Source organism: Erpetoichthys calabaricus, chromosome 11, assembly GCF_900747795.2.
Source record: "Erpetoichthys calabaricus chromosome 11, fErpCal1.3, whole genome shotgun sequence".
Classification (NCBI taxonomy): Eukaryota; Metazoa; Chordata; class Cladistia; order Polypteriformes; family Polypteridae; genus Erpetoichthys; species Erpetoichthys calabaricus.
The window spans coordinates 141,756,712-141,772,521 of record NC_041404.2 but is presented as its reverse complement, the minus strand read 5'-3'; the positions used below and the strand labels follow the sequence as shown (position 1 = coordinate 141,772,521).

The 15,810-nt window shown below is 45.3% G+C and overlaps 1 protein-coding gene across 1 annotated transcript in view; it reads left to right on the top strand.

The window, feature by feature from the left end:
• dnah3 (dynein axonemal heavy chain 3) overlaps positions 1–15,810 on the top strand; it is a 287,745-nt gene that overhangs the window by 186,666 nt on the left and 85,269 nt on the right. The window contains exons 30-32 of the mRNA XM_051933798.1: positions 7,151–7,264; positions 11,840–12,016; positions 13,099–13,190. Coding sequence (XP_051789758.1) covers positions 7,151–7,264; positions 11,840–12,016; positions 13,099–13,190 — 383 coding nt within the window. The remainder of the gene's footprint in view (positions 1–7,150; positions 7,265–11,839; positions 12,017–13,098; positions 13,191–15,810) is intronic.

The window sequence follows — 15,810 nt, the reverse complement described above, 5'->3', positions numbered from 1 at the left end:
TCCTAACTGCGAGGCAGCGCCCCAGAGGGAGCTATAAATGATGCAAAAGAGAGAAAGGGACATAAAAGAGAGAAAAAGAATAGAAGGAGGTTAAAGGACAGAAAAGGCAGTCATGGGAGATGATCCAGACACCAGGAAGAAGAAGGCAGCTCGAGCCGGGCCTCCGGAAAGGAGCACAGGCTGAGGCGCTCTAGGGGCTGGTTGGCTTACCCCATTGACTAAGCGTGTATAGTGGGGTGAGTGGGATGTAAGACCTCCCAGTGCATCCGAGAAGCGACTGCGTGAGCGCGAAGGAAGACTGGAGGTGTGCTGACCTCGGACGGTCTGGCTGTGCAGTGTGGCGGCACCCAAAATGGAGGTCGGCAGAAAGGAGTTTGTGCTGCCGAGGCTGTGCCGGCAACGCCTGTGATGGGTGAGCCAGAGACACAGAAGGTGGTGGGCTGCCATCGGGTGCATTTTAACTTCTATTTTAATGGATTTATTTCTTATAGATTTTATCTCCACGTTTCAATGATTTTATGGACACTCTTGGTTTTACTTTTGTTTTTTTTAAATAAAAGCACCTGAGCATTTTCCACCATCCCCTGGCGTCAATGAGATTTGTCCTCATTTGTTCAGCTCATCTCGGTCATAACTATCGACGGTGTTGGTTCAGCAGACTCCCATATGGAAAGAGGGAGTCTGTATGGAACCGGCTTCATCACATGAAAGTCCATTCTACGTCTTTGTGGTTCGTCCTTCCGTTACTCCATTACAGGTTGGGTCAATCACTGGGCGACTCTGTGCGTCGGTGGGCCCTTCGACGGACTTGCGCCCCATCCAGGACTGTTTCCTGCTTTGCTCCTGTTACTAAGGTTGAGGTTGAGGTCAATGTCACGTCTGCTTTCCGTTCTATGCCTTTCTTATGTTCTATGTGTTTTATGGGTGGTCCCCCAAGTGACGGGGCTATGTGCCAACCACTGCCAGGAACTGCCCCCTGCCCTGTTAATCCACAGGGTCTTCCAGAGTGCCGGTCGGTTCATTTTGAATGCCCTTGGGAGTTGGTGAAGGCTACTTGTGTGTTTGCTTTGCTTGTGTCATTTTTGGTTTATTGCATTTTTGACCGTTTGGCTCTGTTTTTTTGACTTTTTGGATTGTGTTTTGGACTTGTTCACCTTGGGCTGCCACTGCTGGCAACTCCCTTTTTGCTTTATGGAGCCTCGTGTACTTGCAGAGCATTTTTTGCGACGAAGAAATCTTTCATTTTATAAAGATTCTCTGTCACCCTCTTTGTATCTGGCCAGAGGTTTTCACTGGATTTCCCCCTCTAGTGTATTCTTGGAGTGCTTCGGGACTCTCAGTCATAACAGCACATCTTGAATTGAATTAAGTCTGTTTTAAAGAATGTCATGAAATAAATATTAACTCTTTCAGGGCGGATGTCGACTTTTGTCGAAATTCATGGGTAGAGGACGGTAATCACCTGTAAACTGTGACAAAACTTGCCGTTCTGTTTTAGTTCAACTCTCTTTAAAGTTAGTTTTGTTGATTTGACCGAGATTTTCTGCGCATGCATGAGTAGAGAAGAGCAAACAACCCCTCAAATGGCATTGACATCTGGCGAAAGCCCAACGCGAATGCGCAAAACGAAATGCACATTTAGCATATCGTGTCGTTGAGTTGGACTCTGAGTTGTCGGATTTTGATGTAAGTGATCTGGAGATCAAAAACGAAAATGAGGGGCTGGCGTCAGCTGATCGTGGTGCTGAACATGTCCGTGTAGCTAATGCACCTTGTGGTGGGTGGCCGGCTAAATATTCCAGCCCTCACCCCCAGGCCGCCAGGTGGAGCTCTCCCAACAGCGTGGACGTTCCCCGAATTCCAGCAGGGCCTCATGGACTTTGTAGTTTATATGCACAGCCCTGCTGGATACCATGGAGACCACCAGGAGTCACTGTGGGGAGGCTGCCGGACTCTTACTTGCCCTATAACCCGGAGGTGCGTCATGATCACATGACAAGAGGAAACGACGTGCTTCCGGGTTGAAGAAAGGAGCTTTTTATCCGACCCGGAAGTGTTCATGATCACATGGACAGAAGGGAGAAACACTTCCGGGTCATGGACTATATAAAGGACTCTGGGAAACCAGTACACTGAGCTGAGCTGGGAGGAAGGGTGGCGAAGTGTCTGGGAGTGTGGCGGATTGATTAGTATAGTGTTTATTGATTTATGAGTATTGTGAAGTGGAGGGTGCTTTTGCACGTTATTGTTCCAATAAAAGTAATATTTGGACTTTTACATGGTGTCTGGAGTATTGTCCGAGGGTTCAAGAGGACGATAAGGGCCTCAATCTGTCACAACCTACGCCAACGTTCACCTGGGAGGACTGCCTCTTACGATTACAGGAGGTACAAACCAGATTGCGTTACACTGCGATTGCTACTGCTGTCCATATTCCTGCTGGTTGTCGAGCTGCCACCGCAGTGCCGCTGTCGCCAGAGACACCAAACGGGTGCCAACAGAAGCCACAGCATGTGGCAAAAGACCTTTTATGCTGATTTATGTGTGAAACCATTGCTGTGCCTTTCAGAAAACAGGAAAAAAAAACAATTCAGCCCTCAAAGAGTTAAAGGTAGCAGTGGGGCAGAAAAATGGCGCAGTGACCACGCCTGTCAAGAAGAGTTCATTTAAAAAAGACCAAGAAAGGAGAAGCCAGCCTGCTGATGACTCGCTCTGATGGATGCCTGCTAGCAGAAGAGTTTCTGACTAATAAGTGCTGTGCGGCAAACAATTGGGGAGGATTAACTGACATGTTGGCTCGTTTTAAAGTAACCGAAATGCCTCTTGTTGCTTCAATGCCATAAATACGGATGGCAAGAAGAAGATGTCAGCAGATGGAGTCGTTGAAGGTCACAAACCACCTTTGGGTCCCCGTCGCCTGTGTGGGATTGCAAATGAGCTCTAAGCCGTAGAACTCGTATTAATGGAATGATAAATGAAAAAATGTAAAAAGGCCGCAAGCATCGCAGTTATGGACTAAGCAGGCAGACAGCGAGCCTCTGAGATCAGGGGCTGCCACAACAGCCCATAGCTGCCCGTAGGAAGAGCTAAAGCGTCGCAGAGCAGTGGGGACCCGCAGCTGTCATTCTGAAATCCTCTTCGCCTTGAATTCAATTAAAAACAGTAAATGAGCAGAATTTTCGCTTTTCCCCATTGCAGCTTCAGGTTCTTGTAAGTAAACACTTGACTTGGCTATTCCAAAAAAAAATAATGAACCACGTCCTTAATTTAAGAAACGTTCTGTGGCCAGTAGGGGGCGCAGCAGCACCCCAAACTCCAGACATGATTTAGGCTTTTTTGTTAACTGTACAAGGCGTCTTTCTTCTCCACTACGTGTTACAATAAAATTTCCCTTCAAACATTTCCCCCTTCACTCCCCTTTGTCCTTCCATTGCACCCAAGACCCGCTCCTCTGGGTGCAGCAGAGCAGTCGTCTTTATACCGGTGCCACCACACTGCATCCCGGCAGGGCTGAACTTCCCTAAACTGGGGACACCTTCTCCCACCAGTTCATGCCACCCAGCTGGGCTGCCCATTGGAGCTACAACTCCCACTCAGCCCTGTGAGGGGGTGGGCACACAGAAGACCCACCAGAAAGGTGTTTCCACCTGTTGTGCTGGAGGGATCACATGGTCTGTCGAAAAGCTTGGCTGCCATTTTGTGCTCATCCAGAAGTCACTCGGCTTCTTTACGCCATTTTGTTCTCGCTTCGTCTGTCACACAGGCTGCTTCTCTTTATGCCTGAAACTGGCAAGCAAACTCGTGCCACCCCTCCATTACTGGGGCCTCCCAGCCAGGAAAGACCCCATTCATCAAAACCGGGATGCCAGCCAACCCATAACGTCTATGACCGTCCCTATCACGCTTCCTGGCCTCCATGAAAGGACCACTCACTTGTGACCGAAGAGGAGGAGGAGAAGGAGGTTGGGAGCGTGTGTCGATTACAGTGCATTGCCTCGCTTACCACCCGGGGTTCCATTTAAACACAACGCCATTTTTCTAAACTCAGTTGCTGGAAGTTAAAGGGATGCCACACCAGTGAAAATGGAGCAGGCTGAGACGGGACTGAGAACTGGCATTGAAGTGCCAGTGTGATATAGCGGGTCCACGGCTCAGAAGGAAAGGACAGTTTTTTAAATAAGTAATCGCTTATTTAGGAGCGGTTCCCTGGCGCGATACGGGCATGGACGTTTCCGCACTGAAGTGCACAGGGGTGGAATGGCCCGTGTCTGTAATTGATGCCGGGAGCTGCTAATCGCCGCGCCTGTCCCCATTTTAAATAGTAGGAGCGCGAGTGTAGAGGGGTAAAAAAGATCGAAAGAGAGAGCGGAGGTTAGAGGAGGAGGCTGGCGGCTGAGAGCCAGTGTGGGCGCGAGAGAGCAGGAAGAGCAGGCAGCTGGGAGGTTTGGCTGGCACTCGGGGGTGGATGGATTGGGTCACTCCTGCCGAGTTTTTCAGAGGAGCAGGAGTGACCAGGATCGAGGACGACTCACCGCAGGAGGCTTGGGAGGAGGGAGAGTCCCGACGTGAGCGCCCTTGTCGTTGAAGAACCCGAGTCTTGGTCAGGCGGATTAGCCATACGGAGCCAGGGGTCGGAAGGCAAGTCAGCTGCACCCGCAGGTAGGGCGACTCCCCAGTGGCAGGGCCCGGATGGAAGAAGCAGGGGAGCCGCCAGTTAAAACAAGAAGGCACCGGGCTTTTAAAGAAGGGACGACTTCCAGCCAGTATTTCAACCTCGGTTTTAAATGGAGTTATTTATTGGGATTTTAACCTCCATATTTTCACCCTGTTTTTAATGGATTATTTATTTATTGATGTTTTGAGCACTGCACTATTGTTTTGGACATGGACTGTTTGCACTTTGCACCTTCCCTTTGCTTCGACTGGTGTCCTCATTGTCCAGTTGATCCAGTTACATTACCGACAGTGTCGGGTTCAAGAGGCTCCCAAAGGAGAGTTGGCAGCATGGAGCAGGACCTGCACCGTCACAGCCAGTCATTAGTCACAAGTGCAGTCCAGCCTGGTAGCAGCTAACACTGCACTTCATGTGGTGTCAAAAACGCAAAGATCCCTGAGAGATGAGCACAACTAAAATGAAAAGTTTAAGAAAATCAAATGACGACCTTATCAAGAACGTGAAATACGCCTCGTATTTGTGCACATGTGAGATGTCAGAGAGATCAGTTCACTTGTGCAGTTTCAGAGACTGCTGCTTGTTGTACAATGTCTACTAGAGGGGGATATACCAGCAAACCCCGGCAAGTAATAAAAGGGCAAGCACCAAAGCTACATAAAATAAAAAAGGTTTATTTCACAAAAAGCTCCGTAAAGCACATAAGGCCAAAAAGTGTTGCCAGCAAGGGGGACAAGTCTCAATACTCAATCCCATGGCGAAATCGAAACACGGAGTGAAATGGTCAGAAATCTAAATGAATCCCCAAAGCACAAAACTAAGCTTAGAAATGCTGAAGAAGTTTGAAATGAATCACCAGGAACTGTGGGAGACCCTCTGGATTTAAAGGCTGGAGGGTAGTACCTGGTGACGATTGGCAGGTGCCCCCCCGACATATGGACCATAACGCAGACAGCTTACATACATTAAACAAAAGAATAATGCACATAAATGACATAAATCAAAGAGTCAAAAATGAACAAAAGATCCCAGCCAGGGGAGGAGTCTTGGGGGAGACATGACACTGCTAAATGATCCCCTTGTGGATATGAACGTACAGTGGATTCAGAAAGTACTCGGACCTCGCCACTTGCTGCCCACTTTTATTTTTGTAGGTTCAGGGTCCCTGCAGTCCTGGGTCTTAACCTTCTTTTACAGCGACAGGTACGCCTTCCATCACCTCGTTTATCTTAGATGTATAGATAGTGTGAAAGGCACTATATAATAAATAGATATGAAAGACACTATATAGTAGATAGATATGAAGATAGGCTCTATATAATAGATAGCTAGTGGAAAAAGTACTATATAATAGATATAGATATAGATATAAAAGGCACTTTATAATATATAGTGAGAAATGCCCTATATAATAGATAGATATTAAAAACATTATATAATGATAGATAGATGTGAAAGGCACTATATAATAGATAGATATGAAGATAGGCTCTATATAATAGATAGCTAATGGAAAAAGTACTATATAATAGATATAAATATGGATATGAAAGGCACTTTATAATTGATAGTGAGAAATGCCCTATATGATACATAGATAGATATTAAAAACATTATATAATGATAGATAGATGTGAAAGGCACTATATAATAGATAGATATGAAAGACACTATATAGTAGATAGATATGAGGATAGGCTCTATATAATAGATAGCTAGTGGAAAAAGTACTATATAATAGATATAGATATGAAAGGCATTTTATAATAGATAGTGAGAAATGCCCTATATGATTGATAGATAGATATTAAAAACATTATATAATGATAGATAGATGTGAAAGGCACTATATAATAGATAGATATGAAGATAGGCTCTATATAATAGATAGCTAATGGAAAAAGTACTATATAATAGATAGATATGAAAGGCACTATATAATAGATGGACAGATGCTGAGAAAGGCACTATATAATAGATGGATATGACACGCACCGTGTAAGAGATAGATAAATGAAATTTTCCTTGTCCCCCGGTGGGAAATTTGGCAAGGGAGTAGGGAGCCATGAATTGTTAACAGGTCTCCCTGCTGCCACCTAACAGTTTAGGGGGATTTCCACAGTGCCCTCCATCACGGTTCTCTATCAGTATCTCTTTCAAGTCTCAGGATTAATGAGCCCCCTGGGTGTCATCCATTATATTAGAGCACGGGGCTCTCTGTGGTGTTAGTTCTGGTGTCACTCCTCACAGTGTTAATGCCACTGCACAGCCCACTATCATGTCTCCATTACTCCACCATGTCAAACCTCCTGAAGTTGCGGTCTCTGCTAGGCCCACCATCACAGTGTTAAGAACGCAGTGGTAGACCCCACAGTGCCATGATGGGATGGGACTGTTTGTGCTAATCCAGGCTTTCCTCTTTGACTTTTATGCTTTACATCACGTTATGACTCTTGTGTGATTTTCTTTTGTCCACAGTGCGTTGTTTTCAACTGCTCTGACGGCTTGGACTACAAGGCAATGAGCAAATTCTTCAAAGGCCTCGCACAGTCCGGGGCCTGGGCCTGCTTTGATGAGTTTAACCGCATTGAGGTGGGTCACTTTCTTCCTTGCATCCTATAGAACGTAAGAAATTTGACAAACGAGAGGAGACCATTTGACGCTCATTTGTTTAGTTAATAGTGCAGCTGTCCCGTGTCTCATCCAGATCTTTCTCAACGGTTATCCGGGTTTCTGGAGATTTCCACAACTGTTTTTGTGTAAAGAAAACCTTAACAATATTTCAACATCCTCCACAAACCCCAACTATCAGCATACCTCAGCTCTCTAAACGTTATTCTTTGTGTTTGGCTGCTAATCCCTTCTGTCACTTGGCGTCCTGTAAATGTCCCTGGCACTTTCCTCCTTATGCTTTGGGTCTGCCCTCCAGTTTAAGTATTTCTTTGGATGAATGTTTCCTATCTGTTTATCTAATATTTTTTCTGTTTGTCTTCTCCTTTTGCCTCCTTTATTTCTTCTCCTGGTCCTCTCTTCTTCTCTTACCTTGATTTCTATCCAGAAGAGGTTATTCTGTCTGGTGCCATCTCTGATCTTCACCTCTTACCGGACCTCTCCTGACTCGCTCTGTAAACTTCTGGAAATCCTCCTCCTTCAATCTAACCTCACTTGAACTTTAGGTGGCACAAACCAATGGATCATCCTCCTCCAATACCGAAAAGAGGCAAACTGCTGTGGCACGGAGCTGGCTGGCAAGGGGTCTGTGCCACCGAGTGTCGACAGGTCCACATTTGTCTGCAGGGAAAAGTATGGTTGTGGTTTTTATTTTTGAGCAAACACACAGTGAATTTGGAAAGTATCCAGATTTCTTCACAATCTTCACATTTCATGCTGTTGTAGATTTAATTTTAAATGGATACCTTTTCCATCTATAGATCAATCTACACTCAATAACCCATCATGGCAAAGTGAAAACACATTTTCAGAAAGGTCTGCAAATTCATTAGAAATTAAAAGTGAGATTTCTCCTTCCTTGAAGTATTCAGACCCTCAATTCAGTACTTTTTGTAGAAGCCCCTGTGGCAGCAGTTCCGGGCTTTGAGTCTTCCTGGTAAGTCTTTACAAGCTTTGCTCCCCTGGATTTGGGTAGTTTATCCCATTCTTCCTGGTGGAACCTCTCAAGCTCCATTTGACTAGATGGCAAGTGTCTGTAAACTCCTGTCTTCAGCTCTCTCCACAAATGAGCTAAATCTGGGCTTTGGCTGGACCACTCTAGATGTCTTAGTTGTCTGCTTTGAGTCATCGTCATACTGAAATGTGTCCCCCCAATCTGAGGTTTTCTTCAAGGCCCTCTCTGTAATTTGCTGCATTCGTCCTTCCCTCAATTCTGACTGGTCTCCCTGCCCCTGCACCCCCATATCATGATGTCACCACCACCATGCTTCAGCATCAGGATGGTGTTAGGAAGGTGATGAGCAGTGCCTGGTTCTTCTCAAAGAGTTCCATTTTTGTCTCATCAGACCGGAGAATTTTTGTCCTCGTGTTCCTCTAGGCCTTCTAGCATCTCTGCCATAACTGTCTGATGGATGGAGTGCTGCTGAGGTGGGCTTCTTTCCAACAGAGTCTTCCATCCCAGCGGGTGACTTCTGAAGCTCAGTTAGAGTGACCATTGGGCCCTATGGTCACCTCCTCGATCAAAGCCTTTTGTCAATCTTGGGTCACAAAGTTGCACAGGAGAGTTCAAGGAGTTGAAACTTTATTGCTGCTCTGCCAGTTACAAACACGAGTCTCTTACAGAGGTGACCCGGCCTCACTGGGAAGATCAGTCAAACTTGACGCACCGGGCCCGACTCCTGCTCAAAAGAACGCAAAGTCTTCCTCATCAAGGGGGTCCGGCCAGCCAGCAGCAATGGCCGGAGCGGTAGGGAGTCTGGGGGGTAAAAAATGCCAGGAGAGGGAGCGACCTCAGGATGGCCATGGCTCGATCTTTTAAATGTGTGTACAGTGCATCCGGAAAGTATTCCCAGCGCATCACTTTTTCCACATTTTGTTATGTCACAGCCTTATTCCAAAATAGATTAAATTCATTTTTTTCCTCAGAATTCTACAGACAACACCCCAAAATGACAACGTGAAAAAAGTTTACTTGAGGTTTTTGCAAATTTATTAAAAATAAAAAACTGAGAAATCCCATGTACATAAGACACGCTTCAAGTGCTCCCAGCTCTTAAAACAACGACAAGCGACAAGCAGAACAGGCAGCTCACCAGCAGCAGAAAGCCAGCAGATGATCCGACGGCATCTCCTTAGCGTGCGTTCAGCCGCACCCCCCTTCACAATGCGAGCGCCGTTATACGTCCTGCGAGAAAGAGATGTAACCACGCCCGGGGTCGGAAATAAAAGGACAAGTATTGTTTTTACAAAAGTTTTAAAGTAAAAGTGGAAATAATGCATTTGTAACAATTCCCATGAAACTAACAATCTCTTTAAATTGTACACTGCCTGGCCAAAAAAAAAAGTCGCCAACAAAAAAAAAGGTCACACACTCTAATATTTCGTTGGACCGCCTTTAGCTTTGATTACAGCACGCATTCGCTGTGGCATTGTTTCGATAAGCTTCTGCAATATCACAAGATTTAGTTCCATCCAGTGTTGCATTAATTTTTCACCAAGATCACAGTCTACAGTAGGCACTAGGCATGATGGGTGCATCACTTCATCTGCCTCTCTTCTTACCCTGATGCGCCCATCACTCTGGAACAGGACAAATCTGGACTCATCAGACCACATGACCTTCTTCCATTGCTCCAGAGTCCAATCTTTATGCTCTCTAGCAAATTGAAGCCTTTTTTTCCGGTTTGCCTCACTGATTAGTGGTTTCCTTTCGGCTACACAGCTGTTCAGTCCCAATCCCTTGAGTTCCCTTCGCATTGTGCGTGTGGAAATGCTCTTACTTTGACTATTAAACATAGACCTGAGTTCTACTGTTATTTTTCTTCGATTTGATTTCACCAAACGTTTAAGTGATCGCCGATCACAATCATTCAGGATTTTTTTCCGGCCACATTTCTTCCTCGAAGACGATGGGTCCCCACTATCCTTCCAGTTTTTAATAATGCGTTGGACAGTTCTTAACCCAATTTTAGTAGTTTCTGCAATCTCCTTAGATGTTTTCTCTGCTTGATGCATGCCAATGATTTGACCCTTCTCAAACAGACTAACATCTTTTCCACGACCACGAGATATGTCTTTCAACATGGTTGTTTAAGAAATGAGAAGCCACTCATTGCACCAGTTAGGGTTAAATAACTTGTTGCCAGCTGAAGATAATCGCCCACGCAGTAATTATCCAATAGGAGGCTCGTACCTATTTGCTTAGTTAAATCCAGGTGGCGACTTTTTTTTTTTGGCCAGGCAGTGTATATTCGGTAAACCAGACCCGGGGGTGGGCGAGCGAAGTGAGCAGGGGACACAGCCCCCTATTTTCTTAAATGGAAAAAATGCTGTCCTAGTAATCTGATTAACATGTGATTTAAAGTTCAGGTCCGAGTCATTAGTTAGCCCTTGTGATAGTTTGAGGCCTCCGTGACCCCTTGAACCCTCTGATCAGACGTCAGACACCATATAAAAGTCCAATATGACTTTATTTTATCTATAAACCGTGCACAAAGCACCCTACACTCCCCAATACTCATATAAATAAATCAATAATCAATACAATAATCAATCCTCCTCTCCCAGACGCGTTGCCACCCTTTCACCCAGCTCAGCTCAGCGTACTGGGCTTTCCCATGGTCCTTTATACCCCCTGACCCGGAAGTGGTTTCTGTTCCACAACCCACAAGTCCTTATTCCTCCCGGGTCAGGGTAAACAGTCCTTTTCTTCAACCCGGAAGCACGCCGTTTCTTCCTGTCATGGGATTATGACGCACTTCCGGGTTATGGGGCATGTAAGAGTCCACGAGCTTCCCTACAGCGACTCCTGGTGGTCCCCAAGGCATCCAGCAGAGCTGTGCATAAAAACTACATAGTCCATGAGTCCCTGCTGGAACTCGGGGCACGTCCATGCTGCAGGGAAGGCTCCACCTGGCGGCCTGGGGGTATTGGCCGGAATGAAAAGCCGGCCACATATCACACCCTAAATTCTTTACCACCGTCTTGATTTTTAATCCTAATGCATCAAGTCTATTTCTAATAACCTCATTATAACAATTTTTCAATCCAATCACTAAAATTTGTGTTTTCTTGTTATTTAGTTTGAGAAAATTACTACTCATCCAGTCAGAAACACAAGTAAGACGTTGGGGGTCAGTGAGTCAAGAGAGTCGGGGTCATCAGGCGCTGTTGATAAATACAGTTGTGTGTCATCAGCATACAGTACCTGTGGTAGCTCACGTTATGCCCCGAGATAAAGATAAAGACCCAGGATGCAGTGGCCATCCCATAATAAAGGGGCAGAATATCAGGTCTGAAGTATCTGAAGGATTTACGGCTGGCTCTGTTCTTTGTTGTGTGAATTCCTCTGATTTCAGTAATGTGACTGAACGCCGTGAGCGTGACCCATGTAGTAGGGCTCAGCCGGCTGGAGACTAGTAGCCCGACTTCCTCTACACCTTTCAAGGCCTGCCGTAAATGAAGACGAGTGCATTTTCTTTGTCTTTCCCTGCACAGGTGGAAGTGCTGTCAGTTGTTGCCCAGCAGATTCTCAGCATTCAGCAGGCCATCATTCGCAAGTTAAAGCGCTTCCTGTTCGAGGGAACCGAGCTCTCACTCAATCCCACCTGCTCCGTCTTCATCACCATGAACCCCGGCTACGCGGGACGAGCTGAACTCCCTGACAACTTGAAGGTAAAGGGCTTTTCATTAAGTCATGTGATGTGCCGTCCACCACTTGCTAGCAGCCATACATACCACCTACATCCCCCTGGAGCTATGCACGGTCAGATCCGGCCACTGCTTGGATGGGAGGCCAACCTGGAAACGCTTGGGTTGCTACTGGAGGAAGTGTTGGTGAGGCCAGCAGGGGGCAACTACCCTGTTGTCTGAATGTGGATCCCAATGGCCCAGTGCAGCGACGGGGACACTGTGCTGTCAAAATGGTGCCGTCTTTCAGATGAGATGTAAAGCAGAGGTCCGGACTCTTTGTGGTCATAAAAGATCCCCGGACATTCTTCGTAAAGAGTAGGGTCCTGACTGAATTGCCCACCATGACCATTCTATCTCCTGAATCGTTCCCTGTCCCTAATCTCTCTCTCTCTCTCACCGTTCACCATCTAATAGCTAATGTGTGGTGAGCATTCTGGAGCAATAATGGCTGCCGTCGCATCATCCAAGTGGGTGCTACACATTAGTCGTGGTTGAAGTTACGCCCCACTGTCAATGTAAAGCACTATATAAATGTAAGTAATTAATATGAATTAATAAATCCCATGGTGGGTAACTACACCGGATGAGCTGAACCACCTGGTAACTTGAATGTGGTTTTGATTGAGTCATGTGATGTGCAGTCCACCAATGGAGCCCACAAGGGGGACTTGAACCCTGGCTATGCTGTATGACAACTCAAAGGCTTTTATTAAAGTGATGGAGTCTGCAGCTGCACAGAGAGCCGACAGTGGGTGACTTGAACCCCAGCTAAGCTGTCAATGGTGGGTCGGGAAGACTCGGTGAGGTAGGAGATGAGCCGCCTTTCAGCCGCAGAGCCTTGAGGTTTCAAAGATTTGATCCGACAGGCCATCCAGTGTCCTTTGGAGCGCTTAAGAAGGGTTGATGGGATTGTTGTTGGGGACACCCCCTGAATCCGTAGCTGAATCGTCTCTGTATCCTGTTTTCCCATCAGGGCACTCGCTTTCTTTCTCATGTTGTGTCTGTGACTGCGGGCTTTTGACTTTTTGACCTTCAGTGCATGACAACACTTTTTGTGGTTGCAGGCCCTGTTCCGTACCGTGGCTATGATGGTCCCAGACTATGCCTTAATTGGGGAGATCTCGCTGTACTCCATGGGCTTCATTGATTCCAGAAGGTAAGGATGTCTGCCTCCTGACATTGCCCACGGCACACTTTCATCTGCCGGAGTTCTTCAAAACGCTCATCCTGCTGCTGCCACTCACCCTGTCCCACAAGAGCTCATTAGGCAAACAAGACGGTGTGGAGAAAATCCAAGTAAAGTTGATTTTTGTGCCAACATCTCCTCTTCAGCATCTTATCAATCGATGCCACAAGTTATCTTCTTACCTTGTGCTTTGCTTGGATTGTGTGGACCCTCTACGTGCAAGAGGTCCGTCGGGCCCAGTCTACGTGTTACCCAGCATTCGTAACTGAGCGTCAGCGCAGGCGGCCAGGTCTAGCTTGACAGAAGACAGTGGGAGTCCAATCTCGCCGGCCCTGGCGAGCTTGTTATAGCTGTCAATATGTGTTTGTTTTATTTTTGGCAGCTATTCCTTGGTCTCTACAAATACTTGAAATATCCTTATTAGGGGTTTTGGAGACCAAGAAATCCAGTGGTTATGTTCATCTTTTGTTTCCATTTTTAATAAGAGTCTCTGGATATTTGTGCGAGTGAACTAAAAGACCAGGAGTTAAGAAACACGTTCTGTCTACTTGGTAGAGTTCTATATTACTCTGCTTTCCCCTTTTATATTTTTTATTGTGTAGACTTTTATCAGAATGCCACAAATCCCATAGACCTACCCCTGTTTCTAAGGTATTGTACTGCAGCACTTCTCCCCACCTTCCCTTCTACATTTATAACCTCAGGCAGAGAGTAAAAGGACAAGCAGGAGTTCAGTTATAACTTTTGTTGTGATGTGAGATTTTACATATAACTTGATGAATATTTTGTACTGTATATCTTTATTTGTAATTTAGACAAAGCAATGTAATTTAGTGTTTAACCTTAGGGATGGGTCTGTTTGAATTTTACGACAGGATTTGGGGGATGTGTTTTAATCCAGTTTGCCAAGTGTTTCTTTGCTAAAGTCATTTCTAACCCCCGTAAATGGGCTAAGGTGTACTTTAACATATGGTTTGGGGGCAGGTGTTAAGATGTTCTGTTTCCCCCATTGGTCTGAGGTATGGCTGTTTGGAATTGGCTTGTCTCAGAGGCCTTTAAGTACTACGATGCCCTATTGGCTGTAGGGGCTGGACAGAAAATCTAAATATTTACTTGTTTAAGCTCACACTCTCTCTTACCAACCAACATATGATGAAGAAGTATTTCTCTCTTGCTAACTTGTGATGAAGTCGACACAATGAAGAGCACAGATCAGCCGCCATTTTGAACAGACATGTGGCTGAAAGCTGAGCACCAATGATGCCTTAACTAGAGACATTTAAGTAACAAGACTGTGTGCCGCCTGAACTACATATCACCATTTAATCAGGTTGTATGGTTGCCAATATTCAAATATACTTTGCATTTTGTTATTATTTATGAATATTATCAAAAATACATTGTTTAAATAGTAACTTAACTTCTGCTTGTCTTTTTACTACATCTAATTGCCTGAGGTTATAGATTTAGAAGGGAAGGTGGAGATAAGTTATATACAATAATACCTTATAAACAGTGGTAAGTCTGTGAGATTAGGCATTCTAAGGCTACATATTAATAATACAATAGGGGAAAGTAGAGCAATATATATTACTCTACCAAGACAAAACAACTTTAAATAATATATTACTGATAATGTGCATAAAATAATAACAATAAGCAAAGTACATGTGAATATTGGCAACCATACTGCCTGATAAATGCTAGATGTGTTGTTTCAGGAGGAACAAATGCTTGTAGTTACTCAAATGTCTCTGAGTTGACCCTTAATCTGCTGGAACCAGCTATTGTCGGTTCCCAATGCAATTTGCCAGCACAACAGAGCTTAGTATATTCGGCAAAGTAATAATAATAATAATAACTCATTACATTTATATAGCGCTTTTCTCAGTACTCAAAGCGCTATCCACACAGGTACATTTGTTGAACGCCACAACCGGCTAAAGTCGGTTTCTACTGCAATTTGGAAGCACACTGGACCTGAGTATATTCGGCAACGTACACTCATTGAACTCTGTAACCGGCTAAAGTCGTGTCTCAGTGCAATTTGCCAGCACGCCGGAGCTGATCAGTCCGTGCCGCACATTCGTCGAGCAGCCAGCTCGTGACCACTGGTGCCCCCTAGCGAGTCAGCATCACTGTCCCTGGGATTGAGCCGCTGCACTAGACTGGCCTGCCAGCATCAACGCTTACCTCTGTGTGCTTGTGTGCAGCCAGTTCAAGCGCAGTTGGCTTGGTGATTTACTGAATTTCATCAATGGCGTCAGTTGCATCTTCTACATAGAATAATAGATTGTTGCCGTAGTTTTTTTAATAGTTCTTAAAGTTCATTGGCAGTGTGTGAAATGATCAGTGTTGTAGTAATTGCATGAAAAAAAAATATGTGATCCGTTGAAATTTCACATTTTCTTTGTGAATTGTGCCGTTTAAAAAGTGCGGCAAAAAAGTATTTGGTGTCCAGGATGCATTAACCCCCCCCCCCAAAAAAAAGTATGTGGCAGTTTAAGGGTTAAGGCATCATTTCTAGTGAGCTACCGCTTCGAAGCCTGTAAACGTCTGAAGTGACTCTACTCTGTTGGTGCAGATCTTT